This window comes from Diceros bicornis, chromosome 13 (genome assembly GCF_020826845.1).
Source record: "Diceros bicornis minor isolate mBicDic1 chromosome 13, mDicBic1.mat.cur, whole genome shotgun sequence".
NCBI classification, from domain to species: Eukaryota; Metazoa; Chordata; class Mammalia; order Perissodactyla; family Rhinocerotidae; genus Diceros; species Diceros bicornis.
In genome coordinates this window covers 12,940,725-12,964,211 of record NC_080752.1, presented here as the reverse complement: position 1 = coordinate 12,964,211, position 23,487 = coordinate 12,940,725, and the positions used below count along the sequence as shown (strand labels likewise).

Below are 23,487 nucleotides of genomic sequence, written 5' to 3'. Positions count from 1 at the left end.
ATATTTTTATTAGAATTGCATTGAATCTGTACATCATTTGGAGAGAATTGACATAAAAATATTGACTTTTCTAATCCATGAAAATGGTATATCTCTTCATTTATTTAGGTCTTTAATTTCTCTCAGGAATGTTTTGTAGTTTTCACTGTACATCTTTTTGTCACATTTATTCCTAAGTATTTCATATATTTTATGCTATTATAGGTGACATTTTTTAAATTATAAGGATAATTTGTTGTTAGTGTATAGAAATATAGTTGCTTGTTGTATATCAATTTTATATCCTGCATCCTTACCAAAATCACTTATTAGTTCTAATAGCTTTTCGGTAGAATCCATAAAATTTTCCACATCTCTAATCATTTTACCTGTGAGTAAAGACAGTTTTTCTTCTTTTTCATTCTGGATGCCTTTTATTTCTTTTTCTTGCCTTAGATTTGAAAATTAATCAGTGTGATTCATCATATGGTCATCTCAATGGATGCAGAAAAAGCATTAGGCAAAAGCTAATCCATTCCTGATAGAAACTTTAGTAAAATAGGAATAGAGTAGAACCTGATAAAGGGCATCTATAAAAAAAACCTACAAGCTAACGTTTTATTTATTGATGAAGGAATGAATGTTTTCCTGCTCAGATCAGGAAAAAGGCAGGAATGTCTGTTCATATTACTTCTATTCACCATTGAACTGGAGATTCCAGCCAGTCTAATAAGCAATAACTCTCCATTCCCTCTCCCCTCAGCCCTTGCTAACCTCTAATCTGCTTACTGTCTCTATGAATCTGCATATTCTAGGTACCTCATATAAGTGGAAACATACAGTATTTGTCCTTTTGTGTCTGACTTCTTTTACTTAGCAGAATGCCTTTGAGGTTTATCCATGTTATAGTATGTATCAGAACTTCATTCCTTTCTATGGCTGAATAATATCCCATTGTATGTATATACCACATTTTTGTGTATTGATTCATCTGTTGATAGACACTTGGGTAGTTTCCACCTTGTGGCTATTGTGAATGATGCTGCTATGAACATGTACTTATTGGTCATTTATATATCTTCTTTAGAGAAATGTCTGTTCAAATCCTTTGCCCATTTTTTAATTGGCTTGCTTATTTTTTGGTTGTTGTTGAGTTGTAGGAATTCTAGATATCAAAACTCTTAACAAATATATGATTTGCAAATACTTTCTTCCATTCTGTGAGTTGTCTTTTCACTCTCTTGATAGTATCCTTTGATGCACAAAAGTTTTTAATTTTGATGAAGCCTAACTTGTCTATTTTTTCTTTTTAATGCCTATGCTTTCAGTGTCATACTGAAGAAATGAGTGCCTAATCCACAGTCATGATGATTTTCACCGATATTTTCTTCTAAGAATTTTGTGTTTTAACTCTTAATTTTAGGTCTTTGATCCATTTTGAGTTAATTTTTTTTTTTATATATGGTATAAAGTCAGGGTACAACTTCATTCTTTTGCATCTGGATATCCAGCTTGCCCGGCACTATTTGTGGAAAAAACTCTTCTTTCTCCATTGAATGGTCTTGGCATCCTTATTGAAAATCCATTTACCATACTTGTGAGAGTTTATTTCTGGGCTCTCTTTTCTGTTGCATTGGTCTAGATGTCTGTCCTTGTGCCAATATCACAACACTTTAATTACTCTAACTTTGTGCTAAGTTTTAGAATCAGGAAATGTGAATCCTCCAATTTTGTTCTCTTTCAAGATTGTTCTGATTATTTTGGGTCCCTTGAGTTTCCATATGAATTTTAGAATGGGTTTTTATATTTCTGCAAAAACGCCTTTGGAATACACTCAATTGTTTCTTAAAGGGATTTAAATAGTAAGAAAAAAAGTCTGTTAATTTACCCATGAAGCTCCCATTTCCACTTCTCTTAGTTTCTTTGTGTTGATCCACATTTCCATCTAGTATTATTTTCCTTCTGCCTGAAGGACTTCTTTAACTTTTACTGTAGTACACACGCTGGTAATTAACTCTTTCAGTTTTTTGTGTATCTGAAAAAGTCTTTATTTCACTTCAAAAGATATTTTTACTGGGTATAGAATTCTAGGTTAAGTTTTTTTCTTTCATTGTTTTAAAGATGTTGTTCCACTGTCTTCTCACTTGCACTGTTTCTGATGAGAAGTCTGCTCTCATTCTTATTTTGTTCCCTTGTATGTATTATGTCTTTTCTCTGACTGCTTTTGAGATTTTTCTTTTTATTATTAATTTTATGCAATTTGGCTATGATGTGCCTTGGTATAGCTTTCTTCATGTTTCTTTTGCTGGTGTTCATTTAGATTCTTGGATCTGTGGCTTTATAGTTTTCATCAAATTCAAAAAATTTTGTCCATTATTTCTTAAAATAAGTTTTCTCCCACTCTTCCCCTGCACCCTATTTTCAGACTCCAATTACACTTATATTAGACTGCCAAAAGTTATCCCATAGATAACTTTTCCAGCTCCCTATCTTGCTTGGTCTGAAGTAAAGTCTTCTGTTTCCAGGTGGACCTCTAGGTTATCAAGATGGGTAAGCTACCTTGTCAGGTTCCATATTACCTCATCATTTACAGCTCTGATTTTCACTTTCCCTTTTATTTCTGGTACCTAGGAATTTTTCTTTCCTTCCTTCCTTCCTTCCTTTCTCCCTCCCTCCCTCCCTCCCTTCCTCCCTCCCTCCCTTCCTCCCTTCCTCTTTTTAATATTTTTGCTATATTATCTACTATCTCTAAGTATTTGTATTGAAAGAATTTCAGGTTATCTTGGTCCATATCTCTGTAGGGATAGATACCAGGACTATTTCCCTGTTTACAAGGTCCTACTTATTAGGGCAGAGAGCAGGGTATACATTCAAACCAGGGCATTCAGAAGACCAAATGAATACTGTATGTATATACGTGTGTGTATTTGTGTATGCATTTGGTAAGTATTTGAAACAAGCCTAAGTACTATAGGCTGCTTCAACTTGAATAATTCAGAATTTTGCATTAGTCTTTTGGGAATTAACTGATGATTACTAATTTTAAACACTACTGAGGAGTAACAATGGAACTGAATTCCATTTCTGGTTAAGTTTCTCATTTAGGAACCATTTAGCAGCTCATAAAATGTTTTCATTATTTTTAATGAGTTGTAGTAAAATCTGATTCAATGGCTACTGTCTCAGAGATATAGAACTATGCTGAGTTGCCTAGTGTGCCACAGTGATTAAAAAAAAATAGGGTTCATGGATTTGAATTCTAATTCCAGCACTTCTTAATGAGTCATTATAATACTCAAAATAGGAAATATACTTAAATAAAAATCACTAGTCTGAAGAATATTTAGAGGCTCCAAAACTTCAGATATACAACAGTTAGACACTGATAATTCCACACATTTATCTATTGAATGCTTGCCATATGGAAGATGGTACCCTAGGTGCTATGGGAGATACAGAGTCCTTTCCCTCTGGGAGCTTACAGCTCAGGTAGGGAGCAGTAAGACATACAAATGAGTGTAGCGCAAAGCAGCATTAGAGCAATGACAAGTATACTACAGATAAAAGGCTCCAGTGAAGGCTATCACTTAGTTCTGAGCAATCTGGCTTCTCACTTTGGGGTGTTGAGTGTTTTCATACCAAGTAGCCCAAGCCATAGCCCAGGCAGCATCTGAGACCTGTTCCTGAACCTGATCACCTAGCTGTTCCGTCTCCACACAATAAACACATATTTCTAGTCACTTTGTCTGATGTGTCCTCTCAGATTTAGCAAGGGGAACCTCCACAAGGACAGTATTTGTAAGACACAGGAGAAGTTCCAAGAGGCACATCTACAGGTTATGAGAACAAATTTATGCATGAAATGTTAACTACAACACCTAGAATTTTCTTAAAAATTTAATCATATAGAATAATATGGGAAAAATGCCTAAGTGGTGTTCTGTAAAATGCCCAAATTAGAGATGACTGTGAACAAGAGGGTTGGAGAGGCAAGCATAAAATGTACAAGACAGAAAAGAAGAAATGATAGCCATTCACAAACGGCTGCCAAACACACCAGAAGCTGTGACCATGGTGAAGTTTAGGAAAATTCATCCTGAGCCATACGCCTAAGCCAGCCCTTCTATTTGCGATGGTCAGGGAGGGCTGTGAGCAAGGGAAAGAGCATTGGATTGCAGGGGGTGAGGGGAGAGGAAGCTGTTGGGAGACCTGGATTCAAGTCTAAACTCTGCCACTGACTTAATGGGTGGTCTTGTGTCAATCATTTACCCCCACAGGATTTCAGTCTCTTCATCTGTATAATGGATCTTTTGAACATATAGGTCTCTTATATTTCTAAAAGTATATGAAAAGCTGGTAGGATTTTGAGTGATAGAGCTGATGGAGCAGGAAGTCTTCAGGTGGAAAGAGTGACATTATTTAAGGAACAAAAGGAAAATAATGCAGAACTTGAGCACTGACCTCTTCACAATAAATCAGTAGACTCCATAAAATAATGATAAAGGTGGTCCAAGCATGATTGTCTCCGTCTTCCCCTTTTAAATTGTGGCCTGCCTCTGGATCCCCTGTGCTAGCATGATGCCTAATATAAAACTGGTGCTTAATAAATATTTGTGAGAGGAAAGGAAGGGAGGAGAAATGGAAGGGAGAGAAGCGGGGAGGGAAGGAAGCAAGTTAGCCGGTTTGGGAAGTCCTCTCACAACAGGTGCCACATCTTGCGGCAGGGATCCCTGTATTTAATGGCCTTTCATATCTGCAACAGTCTGTTTTAAAACAGAGCTGTTTACTTAGAATGCTTTTATTATGAACTGTATTTGTGCTCAAAGGGCTTCCAGCTGTGGTAGCTTTTAGACGGTCCTTTTGTTGTGTGTACATAGTGTCATCACAGGTCATTTCTGCCCAGCCAGTCAGTTTCATTGACTCAGATGGGGCCGCTTTGTGGATGAGCTATATCTTTTTCTTGCTTAATTTTTACTGCAGACAATAAATATTTTATGCCTAGAAAGACAGTTCGTTTATTCAACAGATGATTATTAAACACCTCCCAAAAGCTAGGCATTGTGTGAAACACTTGCAATAAAGAGGTGTATAATATAGACAAAGTCCCTGCCTTTACAGTGTCATGGGGGAATCTCACATTAAATAAATAATTATATGATAATTAATTAATGCAATTGTGATAAATGTTTTAAAAGGTAAGTACCGAATGTTATGAGAAAAATCTCAACTAATTTGGAGGAGTTCAGCCAAGAAAGTAAGATAAAATTAAAATTTTAAACATCTTAAATATTTCCCCGTTTGAAATATAAAAAGATAAGATTACTCCCATAGGTTGTTGATTATATTAAGCATATCTAAGTTTGGTAAGATAGACTTGTCCACAGAGGCATAGAATCCTTAGCAATTCAATCCTTTAATTTAACAAATGACTGAAAAGGGAGAGATTATTTACCCAAGAACACACAGCTTCCACTGGCAGGGCTAGGACTTGAACACAGGCCTGCTCATCCTCCCATTACCTCTCCTTGGTGACTTAAAAAATAGACATTATATATCAAATATAGATCAGCCATGGCCAAATGAACTATTAATTTCATTCGGTGTAAACTTGTATATTGAGTGGGAGAAGGAGTTTACAGAGTAATGAATTAGGCAAATGCAAATATAAACAGAAATACACAAAATATGTCTTATCAGGCTGACTGTATCTGGTCATAGAAAAACCGCAGTGTATAGACCAAAGTGGGAAATACCCAGCTGGAATTAGTGAAAATATATTTAAAGGAATATGCTTCTATTTCTTTAAAATATAAATACTAAGGGCTAAGTACAAGTCTCCAAGTAGAAGTTTTTAAAACCCATTTTTATTCATGTGTAATATTATATGACATGTAAATTATTCTGACTGCTTTGCAGCCTGAGTGGTCTATAGGTTAGGTTAAACGTTGTTTGTGATATTTTGTTCTAATATATAATTTCCCTAGCCTACCCTTTCATCATAGATACTATAGCAATTAGCTTCAGGCCAGCAACATCTGATTCTTCCTAATTTTTTATTTGAAAGATTGGGAATCAGTGAAATGTTACTATTCATACCAGAGATTGTGGAATTAGTTGAATCATTGAAACTAAAAGGAGTATGAGGCTTCAGGGAGAAGGCCAGTCTTGAGCAGGTATCAGAGAGAGCACCCACCACTGTGCTGAGCATACACTCAGCCTTGAGTAAACATATGTTGAATTGGGGAGACAAAAAGTTAGTATTAAGTTAAACCATATAAAATTTCCATTTTTATATGTGAAAAACAGTCAAATATTGGTGACTTTATATGATTCAGCCTGTTACACAAAATGACCAGAAAGGGAACCTGTACTCTAATGTCAACAAGTATGGGTATTTAAGTACATGTATATTGGCTATCCTCCAGAATTTAACAAATGAGAAATTCTAGTAGTTGAAATAACTTTTAATTTCATATGAAATCACGATTTAAATGTAGGCAGATGGCATAATCATTTCAGAAGCTAAAAGTATTCTAAAAGATCTGCAACTTAGATAAATTCTAAGTTAGCCACACTTCATGAGTGTGAATGTTGTGGGGAAATACTTATTTGATAACCAAGCTTTAGTGGCGTGGTGTGGTGTGGACCAAAGTTAACCAGGGTATTTTGCTGTCCGCCTCTTTCTCTGCTGACCAGGGGGTTACTTCCTAGTCCTTTACTCTCTCTCAGTCCTTAGTCCCAGTGCTGAATCTCCAAATTTATCTTAGAAAAATCAGGAGAAAAGGGAAAGGGAACTGGGGCCGGCCCCGTGGCTTACGGTTAAGTGCGCCGGCCCCGTGGCTTACGGTTAAGTGCGCACACTCCGCTACTGGAGGCCCGGGTTCGGATCCCGGGCGCGCACCGACGCACTGCTTCTCTGGCTGTGCTGCGGCCGCGTCCCACGTACAGCAACTAGAAGGATGTGCAGCTATGACATACAACTATCTACTGGGGCTTTGGGGGAAAAAATAAATAAATAAATAAATAAAATTATTTTAAAAAGGGGGTAAGGGAACTAATCATTGTGAAAATGAACTAAGTATCAGGTGCTTTACTGGACAGTTTATGTATTACTGCATTTAATTCTCACAACAACCTTATGAGACAAATATTTCTATTTTACAGTTGGGGAAACTGAGACCTAGAGAGGTTAAATAACTTCCCCAAGGTCACACAGTTTGTAAGTGGTAAAGCTAGGCTTCAAACATTCTTATTTTCACTATATACCGTGCTACTCATCTCATTGTTTATTTGCTTTGTTATATCCTATACACTTTAAAAGTGTCTTGTCTAATTATAATAAATTCACAGAGGAGTAAGACAAGGGGATTATCATTGTTTTTTTTTTTCTTTCAAAAAACTAATATGGAAAAATGCATTTGAATCTTTTCCTTTCTTTTAAGGACGAACGTGAAGCCAGAGAAAATGTGAAGAGAGAGCAAGATGAGGCCTATCGCCTTTCACTTGAGGCTGACAGAGCAAAGGTAGGTTTGGTCAAGGCACTTCTGAGATAAAGAACTCAATCCTAAAAAGTCTTTCATTATTTAAGTGCCAGCCCTTTTATCACTTTGATCCCTAAGAATGTTGGGTTTGCAATGAAGAAAGCTAGATTCAATTAACAGAAAGAATATAATTCTACCCCTGGTTCTTAGAGCATGGTTCATTTTGACAAGATAAAGTTTTTCAAGAATCATGAAGACTGAAAACAAAAATGGGCCTAGTATCTATTTTGTTTTTTAATCAGTCTATGATAAAACCAAACAATTTTTAAAAACCTCTTGCAGTGATTCTAATGTGCAGTCAGGGTTGAGAACCACTGGTTTATATAATGTTTCTTGAGCACCTGCTTCTGTACTGGGCACTGAAGGAGAGGAAAATGAATAAGCCACAGTTTCTGCCCTCAAAAGAAGGCTCACAATGTGGTGTAGAGTAGATTAAGTCAAGAACAGATAGCTGTAACAGTTAGGCAAGGATCCTTAATGTCATAAGGAAGGCACTGAGTTCTATGAAGAGTTCATTGAGCAGAGTTTCAGTGGAAAATTTTTTCCAGCTTTTTTGAAGAACCAAGAAGTGGGAATATACTGGGGAGAGTTTCTTAGAAGAGGTCATACATGTGAACTGGATAGAGAAAAAGGGGCAGGGGAGGAGAAGTAATATATGCTAGCAGCAAGGGGCCAGAAAGCATGAGTGCATGATAGAGGCTAATGTGAGTAGAGCTTGATATTTGAGTACAGGAGAGGTAGCAGAAAAGACCACGAAGGAAGACCAGAGAAAGATTCTGAAGGATCTTGAATGCCACACTACTCAGAGCTGCTGAGGTGGTTAAATAGGAACCCAGCATGATCAAAGAGCTGTGCTTTGTTGTTGCTTTTGTTTCCATTCTTGTTCCAGAGAGAAACACTTCCATTACCACGTTGTATCTCTGGGCCATGCTTGGAATGAGGTCTTTTTTTTTTTTTTTTAAGTAAACCAGTGTTTATTGAGTGCTGGCTCCCTTTCTCTTTTATCCACAGAGAGAAGCTCATGAGAGAGAGATGGCAGAACAGTTTCGTTTGGAGCAGATTCGCAAAGAACAAGAAGAGGAACGTGAGGTAGGGCATACCTTTTAGAAAAGTTATTCAAAGTTATTCAAAAGCTAGGTTTATTCCCACTGTTTTTGATACTGAGGCTGTTAACATTTCTTACAACTTACTTCTTTCCACTTTTCCCAGACTCATTTTAGTATGGAAGACCTAAAAGAATCATTCCTGAAATGTTGTATGGAACTCTTAGAAAACTTGACCTTGTACTATATTCATGGCTTTCTCTTCTTTTCAATTCCTTTCGCCTTTTCTTGCTTGACAAATACTTCCATCCTTCCTGGATAGTGTCTCAACCCAAGAAAACAAAGACTGTATTTTCTGCCGTTTTCCCAGGCTTCACTTTACCCACCAAAAGACATTGTGAGTCACTTCTGCAACATCTTGCACTGGGCCTCTAAATATGGGAAATGCATTTAGTTGGCTGATTTCCCCCCCTGAATTCATGTCATATTCATAACAATATAAAGAATTTTTCATTCACTCATTTTGCAAATATTTTTTTGAATACTTAGTACATGCCCAAAATCTGTTAGAGGGTAGGATATAGACATGGGTCCTCCCCTCCAGGAGTTCATAGCATTGTAAAAATAGAATTACAATACCATATATAAAAATTATTATAGAGATTTGCCCAAAGTACAATGGGAACAAAGAGAAGGCGTGTCAAATGACTTCCTGGGATGACTTTACAAAAAAGGACTTTGAGAACTTTTTTCTAGACATGGGATTAATAGCAAGATTCACTTATGAAAAAGAAGCCATCTAACAAGTCATAGAAAGGCCTGGAGGGCCCTAACTTGGGCTGAGGAAAACTCTATCATCATTCTTGGTCAGAGGATGCCACCTCATGCTTATTCAACAAATGTTTCTTGAACAAGAACAGTGCTGAGCACTGAAAGAGAAACAAAGGATAATAAAACATTTTCTGCCTGCAAGAAGAGATTACATCTTGTAGGGAAGATAGAACATGTCTACAAGTAACAACAAATCAAGGAAAAATGTGCTAAATAACATAGGAGAAGTAAAAGCAAAATTGTTAGGGCGTTCAGGGGCAAAGTAAAAATCTTTTACAGTTTTGAGAATCAGACACTATAGAAGTGATATTTGAACCAGGTCTTGAAAGATGTGTAATATTTCACTGTTTGGAAATCAAAGTTTATTCATGTGCAGACACTTATTGAGTGCCTATCACATATGTACAAGATACTATGCCTGACAAACCCTAGTCTCTGTGTGATGAGGACTCTCAGTAATGGAATGTAGAAAATATTTTGTAGAAAATACTGTGTATCAAATACTCTGCTAGCTGCTTTACATATGCTCATTGACCATTGATACAAGCTACAAGGTTAGAGATTTCTCTTTACAAGTGAGAAAACTGAAATTCTCTGAGAAGTCACACATAGAAATGGGAACAGCTGAGATTCCCACCTAGGTCTTTATGACAACGAAGCTCATGCTCTTTCACTTACTCCATTTCACTACAAGGCCATATATCATTGTATGTGTCTATAGGAATCACGTATTTAGAGTTTCACAAAAGTTTAGATGAGAGAGAGATTTGTCACTATGCTTTTAGGCTATTTCAAGAAATATGGTTTAAAAATTTAGGACTCTCACTCTTTCATGCTATCTTTCACACGTGCTCTCTCTCTCTTAATAGTATATCTTCAGCCATATACTTGCTAAATGTTAAGTGTACACAATGAACTGCATGTTCTGGATCTAGAACTTGGTAGCATATATACTTTCTTCTGATGATTTGCCTTCTTTTCCCTGGGGTAAAATTTTCTCTTTTTCCAAATGTAGAAAAAGCCTGTCCTCTCATAGAAGACCCCATTAACATCCTTTAGCATACCTCTCTATATATGTTCCAGCTGTAAAGATGTGAGAGAATGGGGCAGGGAGGACAAGTCGTATTTTGCAACTAGTCATTACTTGCACTTGCATTGATGTGCTCCCAAAAACCAAGTTCAGGTAATGCTATGTACTCTATGCACCCTCCCCTCCAGAGTCACAATTAAAGGCTCTTGTAAAAATCCCATCATTAAGAAACTATTTATCTTCTGTTTCTCTTTATTTAATTCAGTCTTATCCAAACTTATTCGACCCTTTTTTTCATGGCGCACCGGTTAACATGTCAGCACAGTAGTGTACAACAAACGACTCTGGGAAAAGCGGGTATTATGCGACCTCTGAAGAAACTGAGACCCAGAGAGATTATATGTGTGCCTGTGGTCACCAAACTGGTTGGACACATAATCTAGACTAGAAGCCAGGTCACCTGACTTTTCATAGTAACACTACCTCCCCTTCTAACCAGAAATCTTAACCCATGTAATTGCACTAAGAAACAAGGGTGGTTTTATTATTTTGATTAACTCTAGTATTTCAAAATCCTTTAGAAAAATGAAGTATTGAATAGTCAAATCACCTTGGTTACAGGGAAATTCCTTAGTGGTTGGCCTCATTTTGCTGTGTGATAACTGTTGGAGTGAAATCAGTAAAATCTAGGAGGCATTTTGATCTAGTCCTTGGCTATGATAAGGAGAATGGCTTTAAGACGATTCTGAAGGACAAAGAAATGACAGCAAAAATCTCCCCTATTTTACTAATTCATGTTTACTTATTCTTTCCAAAATGAGTTTCAAGTAACTTACATAAATACATGCAATTCAGATGGATTAAAAAAGGAAGAAAAGATATAGTAATCAGAAACTAAGCACAAATAAAGGAAGATAAAGCTAAAGGCAAGATTAACGTGTTGACAACAGATAATCCAGTACAGGCACCGAATGCATGTGATAGGATTCTGAACGTTTTGTGCAAGATGAGCCACAAAATTTGTTCTCTACTTTTCTTGGGCTAAAACAAAGGAAAATATGATTGTTCACATTTCAGTCTATCTGTAACATCAGATAAAGGCCAGTCTCTCAAAAGGTGCCCAGGTTTCTCAAGCACTAAGACCTTAGAGCAGTGTTTCCTGTGGTTCTGCTTCAAGAGGAAGCTATACAATATGGTAAAGACTATCCCCAACTATATCCAATAGGTATAATAGCAATAGCAAGTCATGTATAACAGCTTCTTATAACTTTATGTAATTCAAAGTCATAAGACCAAAGCACAATTTAGTAAAAGCATCTCTGCAAAGGTCCAAATAATACATTTTTCTGGTAGTCCAGTTTAAAGGATGGATTTTATAGTAACTAGAAAAGTGTATGAACTACATATCTTTTAAGAAATCCTCCCTGAATATTGTTTTTTGCCACTGAGTTTTTGATAAGTAGAGAAAGCTTCAGCTAAGACTTCTTACTCCCGGGTCTTTTGTTTTGTTTTGTTTTTGTTTTTTCGAGGAAGATCAGCCCTCAGCTAACATCCATGCCAATCCTCCTCTTTTTGCTGAGGAAGACCGGCTCTGAGCTAACATCTATTGCCAATCCTCCTCCTTTTTTTTTTTCCTCAAAGCCCCAGCAGATAGTTGTATGTCATAGTTGCACATCCTTCTAGTTGCTGTATGTGGGATGCTGCCTCAGCGTGGCCGGAGAAGCGGTGCGTCGATGCGCGCCTGGGATCCGAACCCAGGCCACTAGTAGCGGAGTGTGTGCACTTAACCGCTAAGCCACAGGCCGGCCCCTCCCAGGTCTTTTTAATCAGTCAGTATTGAGCAAATATTTTTTAATCTCTTTCTATGTGCAAATCACTAAGTCAGGTCCTGTGGAAACTATATTGTATATGTGAGACATAGCCCCTGCCCTCAGGGAGCTCACTGTCTAATACAGGAGGGTAGACAAATATAAAGTAACTATAGGTAAAGATACTATACATTATAAAAACCATTAAAATAGCTCAGAGTGCTGAAGATATTTGGAAGAAGATGATTTCTGACTAGGAAGGCAACAAGAAAGACTTCACAGAGAGAGGAGGCTTTAGAGGACTGGTAAGACTTTGATGGTTAAAGAGGAAGTAGAAGAGCATTTTGGATGGATTGAGGAATAGATGGATGGTAGATGGAGAAAGGGTAGGGCTGGGTAATAATGAACAAAGGGAGAAAGGCACAGGGCTTCCTCAAAGAACAGAAAATGAACAAATTTAGAGCACGATCTAATTAGAGATAAGGCTATACAAGGGCCAAGTTTTGGAGAATCATGGGTGGGAGAGAATGGGCACAAACCTATTTCCTTCTCCTGCTGATTCCCTCAAACAGAAAAGAAAAAAGTTACATTTTTGCCTATCTACCCAAAGTTGTTTCCTTTTACGTCTTGGGGCCTCCTCAAGTAGAAAATATGAAGTAATGTTAAACACCATGAAATGAGAGAACAGAAGAACATGGATTTAGAAGCCTTGGTCCCTTCTCTTCAGTTGTCTAATTTGATCTTCACAACCATCCTACGAAATGGGAAAGGGCGATAGTATCATTATCATCTTATAGATGAAGAAAGTAAGATCATAGTAGGATTAAGAAGTCTATTTTAAAATTTTTACCTAAGATTTGCCTGGTAAAAGCAGAACCAGAGCTTCTATCCAGTATTCTTTCTACCTATTACCCCACAATGGATAGATGAAGGTGGGACCATGGATAAGTTATTAAAGTAAAACTACTCTAGATTTTGTGTTTTTACCTTATGCCAGTTGCTTCTTTTCACATAAAGACAACACCACTACACTGGACCACAAGGACAGTCATCCCTGCCATCATCATCATCCCTACCTGTTGAGCAATTAATATGTGCTAAACTCTGTGCTGAGCACTTTACAGACGTTATCTTGTTGAATCTCTACAACAACTTAATAATGTAGGTGCCAATACATAAATACACTTTATTATAATTAGAGACCATATATCCACAATTTCTTAGATAGTTCCAGTTTGAAGTATTATGCTATTGTCTTTATGAACCATTAAAATAGACTAGAAATTGTAGTTTCTTAGTATTCAAATCACAGCCTACAGACTGTTCTTCATATCCAGAAGCAGCCCAAAAGTCATATATCTGAATTTTGATTTAAGAAATATGATTATTTGCCTTGATTTACTTTATTCAGTAGTGAGGCTATATTTGTAGTAAGCTATCTATACTCTCTAGGTGGATAACTAGTTGCCAGGAGCAGAGAATGGCTGCAGAATTGGGTCAGACCAACTGTTCCCATGTAGGATCCATTCTACTCCTTTGATGACCTCATCCACTATCATGACTTTAAATACAGTCTATACATTTGACTCCCAAATTTGTATCTCCAGCTCCTCCCTTTCCCTGAACTCCAGGCTTGAATATCTAATTGCTAGCTCATCATCTCTACTTAGATGTCTAATAGACATCACAAACTTAACATCTTACCCTCCCCACCCAAACTTGTTCCTTCTGTGGTCTTTGCTATCTTAATAAGTGGAATATATTTCCAGTTATTTGAACCAAAAACCTTGGAATCATCCTTGACTTCTCTCTTTCATATCCATATTTAATTAGCAAATCCTGTTGGTTCTACCTTCAAAATATATGCAGAACCAAGCCACTATTATCCGTTACCTGGATTACTTTAGTAGCCTCCCAACTTGACTCCCTACCTCCATTTTTGCCTTTCCTATATGTCTTTTAATAAATCCTTTTAAAAAAAGTTGACACATCATGTCACTTCAAAAACCTGCAATGGCTTCATATCTCAAAATAAAAGCTAAAGTCTTTACAGTGATTCCAGTCAACATCTCTGCAGGATTTTCTTTTTTTAAGAAATTGATAAGTAATTCTAAATTTATGTGAAAAGGCAACAGAACTGGAATATCCAAAATAATTTTGAAAAAGAAGTACAGAGTTAGAGACTCACACTACCAGAGTTCAAGACTTAATATAATCAAGACAGTGTGGGAGTTGGCAAAAGGGTAGATCCATAGATCAATGAATCAGAATAGCCCAGAAATAGACCCACACAAGAACGGTCAGTTGATTCTTGACAAGGTGCAAAGGCAGTTCAATGGAGAAAGGATACTGTTTTAAACAAATAATGCTGCAACTGTTGGATATTCATATGCAAAAAAAAAGTGTAAAAACGTGAAACAATAAAAAAACTTCCAATCCATATCTTGCATCACATGCAGAAATTAACTTAAAATGGGTCATAGACCTAAACATAAAACCTAAAACTATTAAAGTCCTAGGAGAAAATCTTCATGATCTTGAGTTAAGCAGAGATTTCTTAGATCTGACACCAAAAGCACAATCTATAAAATAACAAATATCTAAATTAGACTTCATCTAAATTAAGAACTTCTGCTGTTCAAAAGACACTGTTAAGGTATTGAAAAGACAAGCTACAGACTGAGAGAAAATCATATATTTAATGTCCAGAATACAGAATGAACTCTCAAAATTCAATAGTAAAACAAATAACCCAAGTTTAAAATGGGCAAAATATTTGAACAAACACTTCATCAAGGGCAAATAAGCACATGAAAAGATGCTCCACATTATTAGTCATTAGGGAAATGCAAATTAAAACCACACTAGATACACACCAATTAGAATGGCTTCTTAAAAGAAAAAGAGACAATACCAAGTACTGGCAAAGATGAAGAGCAACTGGAACTCACACGTTAATGATGGGAGTCAATTAATGATAGCTCATCCACTTTGGAAAATAATTTGGCACTTTCTTAGAAAATTAACATACACATACCATATGACCCAGCAGTCACACCCCTAGGTATTTACACAAGTGAAATGAAAGTAAAAGTAAAATTTAGTTCACACAAAAATCTGTACACAAATATTTATAGTGACTTATTTGTAGTCACCAAAAACTGGAAACAAGTGTCCCTCAACTGGAGGAGTAGTCAAACTATGGTATATCTATACAATGGAATACCACTCAGCAATAAATAGGAACGAACTACTGATATATTCAACGACATGGATGAATCTCAAACGCATTACGTTAAATGAAGGGAGCCATTTATGTGATATTTATAATTACATTTATGTAACATTCTGGAAAAGGCAAAACTAGGGACAGATATAACAGATTTGAGGTTGCAAGGGGCCAGGGATGGGGGATTTTGGGGGCAGGGTTGGGATAGAACTATTCTTTTCTTGATTGATGATGATGGTTGTGCAAATGTATACATTTGTCAAAACTCACAGAACTATACATTTAAAAGGATGCATTTTTACTGTATATATTATATCTGAATTTAAAAATGGGGAAAAAATCAAGTGGGCTACTCAAGACCATATATATGATTTAATCACCACTCTCCTTTGATTCCTCTCTGACTTCAGCTCCTACCCCTTCCCCCCTGATCATTGTGCTCCGGCGACATTGGCTGCCTTGCTATTCCTCAGTCAAGCCAGGCACCAGGGCTTAGCAGTTACTGTGACTCCTGCCTATAATACGCCTCTCAGATCTAAATGTCCATGTGACTCCCTCCCTCCTTTAGACCTTTGCTCACAGAGCCCTACACTATTTGTTCACTGAGGCTTACAGTATTTAAAATTGTACCCCTCCTTCCCTCTACCAGCACTCCCTGCACTCTCTCCCTAGCACTCATCACTATGTGAGAAACTACATTTCCCTATGTATTTGTTATCTTTCTCCCACCCTACTAAAATATAGGCTCCATGTAAGCAGAATTTTTTAATCTATTTTGTTCACTGCTATTTTCCCATCATCTAGAACAATGCCTGGCACATAGGAGGTGCTCAGTAAGAATTCATGGAGTTAATGAATGTTAACTTTAGCTTATTTCACACTCTGCTTCAGCCAGGTATAAACAGCTATTCGGTGGGTACTCATAGAAGCCTAGAAGATAATGTGTATATGCAGTTATTTACGTATGCCTGCGTGTGTGTAAATTAAGCCAGTCTTTGATTATTATTGTAAGACATTAGTGTAAGTGTATATTATCCTTCCTGTTTAAAAATGTAATTGTGTAGAAACAGTCTTTTCTGGGTATCTATCTTCACTGGCTAATTACTCTTTGAAAAATCCCCATTTCTCTTCCCTCAGATGTGAATGCTTTGAATATTCATATATTTTTAATAAAACAAAAAGTCCAAGATCAGTTCATATTTCCAACTTATACTAGGTTTCCTTGTTGTGTTACAAACCTAAAATAATGCAGATGAAAAACTCTATTTGTTGAGCAAACCAAATAGAATTTTAACAATGGTGTTTACTATGACTGCTATTCGAGTGTAGGTGTCCTTTATGTCATTGTTTTGCAACAGTGTTTACTTATACGAGGCCTTTGCTTCTAGCCAGTATATTTGAAACTGAGCTACTGATGTATTTTTGTTCTTTTTTGCCGGTAAAACTTGGGTTTTCAGATCCCAAGGTTGCCGACTTACCTAATATCTCTTCATTGTTTTCCACATTTGGACCATGGGTGTGGGATGTCTGAGGTCTGTTTTCATTCTAGGGAAAAGCCCTGGAGACTTGGGGCACTGACATTGTCTGCACAATGAATGGGGTAATGAGCTACTGTTGTTTATTCTTCTGTAGTATAATTGGTTGAGTTCAGACAATAATGTAGCATCTGTTGTTATACTGTGCAGGGAAATGTCAAAATAGAAAGCAAGCAGACAGGTGGATTAAAGGGAGAACAGGAGGAGAAACCAGGAAATATCACATTAGGTTCTGATTTAAAGTAGGTGCAGAGGGAATAATGATAACACACCAACAATGACTGTCATCTGTGGAGCACAGTGTTACAGCATGAAGGTCGACGCTAGACACTTATTAATTGAGTGCTGGCCATGTGTTAGCACTCGCTAAATGTGTTATAAACATTACTGCATTTTATACAAGAACCTTGGTGGGGAAGATGTTGTCTGTCCTACTTCTTATATGAGGTAACAGAAGTTCATAAAGACTCTCATATGCCTAATGGCCAGGATTTGAACCTCTGTCCGTCATACCCAAAGCCTATTTCCTAATCATACATTACGTTTAATTTAAAAATTACAGTTTTTCAAACTACAGTGTTAGAAGTCAGGATAACGATTAACTTTGAGGAAGGAAATTCTCAGGAAGATGCAAAAGGATTTCTGAGATGCTTGATCAGGGTGCTAGTTCAAAACAATGACAAAATACATGACTTTGAACAAAAGGTAAAGCTTTGTACGATATAACACTGATTCAAATTTTGTAAAAAAAAAAAAAACATTTAAAGTACATATTTAAATAAATATATGCATGAAAAATTAATGGAGAGTGTTTGGGATGATGATAAAGTTTTAGAAGTAGATAGTAGTGATGGTAACACAACATTGTGGATGTACTTAATGCCACTGAATTGTACACTTAAAAGTGGTTAAAAAAATTAATGGGTGTAAACACTCAAATCATGGCAGTAGATATCTCTTGGTGGTGAATCTAGAAGTTAATTTTAATGTTTTTGTTACCATTTAATCTATTTTTTGCAATGAATATGTTACTTTTATAATCAGGAAAAAATGTTTTTTAATCTCAAAGATATGATTTTAAAGAACAACCAGTATTGGATCAAATGATCCTATTAATAATTTAGAAAATGTATATAACTCTAATCCACAGAGGTAGTTTACCACTACAAGCAACTGTTGGTTAGCCCTTAAGGGACATGTTTTAGAAAATTAATCTGAACAATTGCTTCTGGAGGGAGTCAGACCTCAGAGAAAGGAAACTCAGGATGATCAGTTCTTGGTTACTAGAAGTAGATCCCATGAGACTCAGATTCTTTTAGCATTTTTTGAGGACCTACTCTGTACTTATCACCATACTAAGCACTTTCAGGTGCATTATTTCAGTTAACATGTTATTTTATTCCTTCTCTTATCAAATACATATTAAATATCTATTTTGTGTTCTGCACTAGGAGTAAGAAGTAAGAAGTTAAGACATGTTCCCGCACACTTACAGAGCTTGCAGGCTGGTGGGAAAGCCAGACATTAAACAAATGACTATGGTACAGTAGAGTGAATGCTGTAATAGCCATAGTATGACTCGGAGTTAATTTTGATATACACAGGTTCATCTGTTCTTTGGGTTATTAATATATGACAGTGTTACTAAAATAGTTTAATATTTGAAAATATTCAGCTGAAACTCATTGCTGACCCAGAATACCAATATCAGATAAACTTCCACTCATGCTATCCAAACAAACAAACAAAAAAGGCGAAAGTAACTGGTTTAACTTCCTATTCTTGTGATTTTTGAATTATATTTCTTGTGTCTCCATTTCTGGGTATCAGTTTCCCCATATAAAAAATGAGAGTGTAGGACTAGTTAACCAGTGCAACCCCAAGCAACCATTAACCAAAGTCTGTTATATATCAGACACCACACTGGGAACTTGACATATATCATGTATATAATTCCCATCTTTATAATCCCCCTTAGGGTAAGTGGTGTTATCTAATGCCTCCAGAAGGAAAATGATCTGAGTCATAGAAAAGACTAACTTGCTTTATACACTGTAGGAATTTTTAATGCTTTTTTGAAAATGCTTTAGTATTAGAACCAACCAAATTCTCCTGAATGACACAGAAATTAATTTCTTATCCCTACTTGTGTCTGAGCAAACTTTATTTTTCTGTTGGTTATTTTAAACACCTTTTTTTGGCAGATTTACATAACTCAGAAGTCAAAAATATAAAAAGGAGTATTCAGAAAATGCTCACTGCCGCGTCTTCCACCCTGTTCCCACCCTCTGTAGTTTACCATGTTTATGTTGCTTTCTATTTGTATAAGTTTATTGATTTTCTCCAAAGAACCAGCTTATTTATTGGTTAACTAGTTATGTTTTTCTCTTTTTTTCTAATGCATTCCTTTATACTTTTAGCTTTATTAATTATTTTCTTCTCAGCTTTCTTTCCATTTGTTTTATTAGGGGTTTTTTCCCCTAGTTTTTTTTCATCTTAATTCTTAATTAACTTATTTTTATTCTTTCTTTTTGAATGATATAAGACTTTTAAGGCTATGAATTTCCTCTGAGCACTGCTTTAGATGAATCCCATCGATTCCAATACAAAGCATTTCAACAATCATTGTTTTCTACATATTCTGTAGCTTTGATTTATATTTCCCCTTTAACTCAAGAGTTGTTTAATAGAGTCTTTTATGTTTTTCCTCTAGTTAGAAGAGTGACACCAACTTTGAAAATTGCTGTTGAGGATGTAGAAAACATAAATCACAATTTCTCTCCCTCACATTACTTGATTATAATAGTTGTGGATTAATTGGGGGAAAAATTGTTTTCCTATTGCTGACAAATTGGGAACATGGAAATGTCAAAGTAACTAGGAACAGAATATAACTGTGAAGCTGAGCCTGCTAATACCAGACTTACTTACCTAAAGAACCTCCCAGAGTATTAGAGATGAGAAGGTATTAGTGAATTTCTGCCATAGATTCTCACATCAGAGACCTTCTACCCTCCTTCCAATGGAGTATCATGAATGTGAAACAACAAAATACAGCAGGTTGAGAACTGGGAATCCTGAGTTTGAGCCCAACTCTAGCCATGAGATCTCCCCACAGTTTACTCTACCTGTTTAAGTCTGTATTACTTACCTGTAAAATGAAGGGTTTGAGCCATCTCTAGGTCCAGAAATCTGGACGTGGCCAAGTCCCACAGCAAGTTAGTGGCAAGGCTAGAACTAACACTGTGGTTTCCTGCCTGCAATAAACCCGACATTTTAGGGGCTGGCCCGGTGGTGTAGTGGTTAAGTTCACATGCTCCACTTTGGCGGCTCAGGGTTCGCAGGTTCAAATCCTGGGCACGGACCGATGCGCTGCTCATCAAGCCATGCTGTGGTGGCATCCCACATACAAAATGGAGGAAGGTGGGCACAGATGTTAGCTCAGGGCCAATCTTCCTCAGCAAAAAAGAGGAGGATTGGCAGGAGATGTTAGCTCAGGGCCAGTCTTCCTCACACACAAAAAAATAACCCTGATATTTTAATTTCTTTCCATTCCATTTTATTTATTGTAGCAAAATATATATAACAGAAATTTGCATTTTTACCATTTTTAAGTGTACAATTCAGTGGCATTAATTACATTCACAATGTTGTACAACTATCACCACTATCTATTTCCAAAAATTTTTATCACCCCAAACAGAATCTTTCCATTCTGTTTTGATGCCAATACACTATCCAGTGTTCTACAAAGTCTTCAGTCATTTCTACTTGGGAAATGTATGTTTTTCAAATATAATATATATGTATTTATGTGTACATATATGTGTATGTGTGTCTTTTGTCAATGCTTCTAATAGCCTTAGAAAGGAAGCAATTGAGTATTTGATACCTATTTCCTCAATCACAAATACCTGAGCCCTTCATTAAAAAAAAATTAAATTATCTTTCTTTTCTATGTAGTTACCAATCGATTTAATATGTGTCATAAGAGTAGGATTTATTTTAATTAATTGCCTATTGGGCTAATATTAAGAAAGTGGAAAACATATGATTCTATTGTTCAAGCATTAGTCTTGGTTAATAAACAGCCAATAACTTTTTGATGAGTTTCTAGAAAGCAACAGCTTTTCTCTCATCTCTCCCTCCCCTGCTCCCCACAGTCCCATGCATCACACAGTTTAACACCTGGTTTTTGCCCTCCTTAGGCCATCCGGCTCTCGTTAGAGCAGGCCCTGCCTCCAGAGCCAAAGGAAGAAAATGCTGAGCCCGTGAGCAAACTGCGGATCCGGACCCCCAGTGGCGAGTTCCTCGAGCGGCGTTTCCTGGCCAGCAATAAGCTCCAGATTGTCTTTGATTTTGTAGCTTCCAAAGGATTTCCATGGGATGAGTTCAAGTTACTGAGTACCTTTCCTAGGAGAGACGTAAGTTCCCATGCCTGTCTTGGGAAGTGTGGCCACATGGGAGATATCCCATCATTAGGGCTGGACAAAGTAGTCCAAAAAAAGCCCCATGAGGCAGCCTACTACAAGACCACACACCCGGGAGTCCTTCTTTGTTCTGCACACCATTCTCTCCTCAGCCTTTAGTGAAAAGTATGGCTTCCCAGGCCAGCAGACATGTGGCCAGCAGCCTATGTAAGAAATTAGGTACTAGGTCTTTCTTCCTTCCTAGTTATTTCCCCTATTCCAGCATTCATACAGGCTTTCCTGAGATCTCATCTCTGTATACTTCACATTAGATCTGAAAATTGTGTGCTGGAATAGTTAGTAGTTAGATCAGGGTCAAAGATTAGGTTCACTAAGAATGAGTCATGCTAAACCAAGAGTATTTTGTGATTTGATAGTTCTTATTAGCCTGGGAAGTCAGAGTGTGACCTATATTCACTGTTTATCTGTATTTCAGCAAGGTATTTGATAGTCTCTCATGGTGTTTGGGGGCAAAGTAGAGAAATATAAATCTACAGTTAGGTAGATTCATTGCTAATCAAATGGTAACATCCAGAAAGGGTTGACTAAGAGACTCCCCCCTCCCTAGAGGGAACCAAGAGGTTCTATATTTAATCCTTTATTACACACCATGCTTATTGGCAACTTACGTGAACACTTTATCAGATATATGGATCATGGAAAATAAGATTCAAGAAAACCTTAAACAATAGACAAAAACGAACCTAGAGAAATCGCACAGAAATATATAGACAGAAAGAAAAATTCCTGCATTAGGTTTAGAAAATCAGTTATTCAAGTTTAGGATGGAAAGACCATGCTTTAGCAGAGGTTATGGTTGAATTAAGCTGAATATACATTCATAATGTGTTGTGGCTGCCAACAAAAAGCTACCTACATTTTTAGAGATATAATTCCAACAAGAGGAGAACTTGATGGTCCTATTCAACTCTATGCTAGGATAAACTACCCCTGAAAGAGTCCTTAGACTCCATGCTGAAACTCCATGCTAAAGCCTGAAGAAACAGGAGCATGTCTAGAGCAGGGCTGGTAGGAAGGTGAGGGAACTGGAAATCATATCATTGGAGGAACATTTCCTCTAAAGAAGGAAAGGCCAGGAGAGACGTGATTGTTGTCTTCAGCTGCTTTGAAAACCTGCCATGAAAAAGAGGGATCTGACTTTGCAAGGCTCCAAGGACAGAATTGCAACCAATGAGTTGAAAGTTACAGGAGGCAAATTTGGCCCAATGTAAGAAAGAATTTTCTAAGAAAGGAATACCTTGTGTTGTGAGATAGTGATTTTCCAATCAGTGGAGATAACCAAGCACTACTGAATGATCCGTTTTCAGCAATAATGGATATGTATGGAAAAGGATTCATTCCTGGTGTTCCTACTTTCTATGGGATGGAGCTTGGACTAACTTACCTGTAAGATACATATTAAATTTTAATATTCTGTTATTCTATATGATCTAGTAATATGAGGTCTAGTAACCTAGACCTCATCTAACACACCAAAACCCAAGAATTTGGTTAAGGTTCAGCACACTGGCTATCAGATTTGCAGGATAGAAACGGAAACTGATGGTATATGTTTAGCTCTACCACTCAGCCACAAATCCCCTAGGTGGGATGAGGATCCCACCACTGTGTCTAAGCCAAGGAGACTCAAGTGGACACCAGGTGCTGGCCATTGGTCCCTCTCTCACTAACCCCGCCTATTGCTCCAAGCTCTTCTCTTTATTCTTATATAAGACACACATTCACAAGGGAACACATGTGTGCACATACTCTGTGGACACAGCACACAGCCAGGTAAGAAACTACCTTAAATTCTGACACTGAAATTGAACTCTAAATGTGTGAGCACTTAGAAAAGAGCTGCTGTCAAGGGACTCAGCCTGGTTCTCATACTTATGTTCTATGATGAACATCTCACCTTGGAGAACTTATAAAACTTAGGAGCTAAATTAGTCCCTCCCAACCCTTGCGTTTTGTTTTTTTTTTTAATCGAGGTATAATTGACATATAACTTTATATTGG

The 23,487-nt window shown here is 36.9% G+C and overlaps 1 protein-coding gene across 4 annotated transcripts in view; it reads left to right on the top strand.

Moving 5' to 3' along the window:
• The window catches only part of FAF1 (Fas associated factor 1), a 493,835-nt gene that overhangs the window by 441,573 nt on the left and 28,775 nt on the right, over window positions 1–23,487 (top strand). For all 4 annotated transcript variants that reach the window (XM_058552367.1, XM_058552369.1, XM_058552370.1 and 1 more), the window contains 3 exons: window positions 7,422–7,502; window positions 8,532–8,609; window positions 21,205–21,420. In XM_058552367.1, coding sequence (XP_058408350.1) covers window positions 7,422–7,502; window positions 8,532–8,609; window positions 21,205–21,420 — 375 coding nt within the window. The remainder of the gene's footprint in view (window positions 1–7,421; window positions 7,503–8,531; window positions 8,610–21,204; window positions 21,421–23,487) is intronic.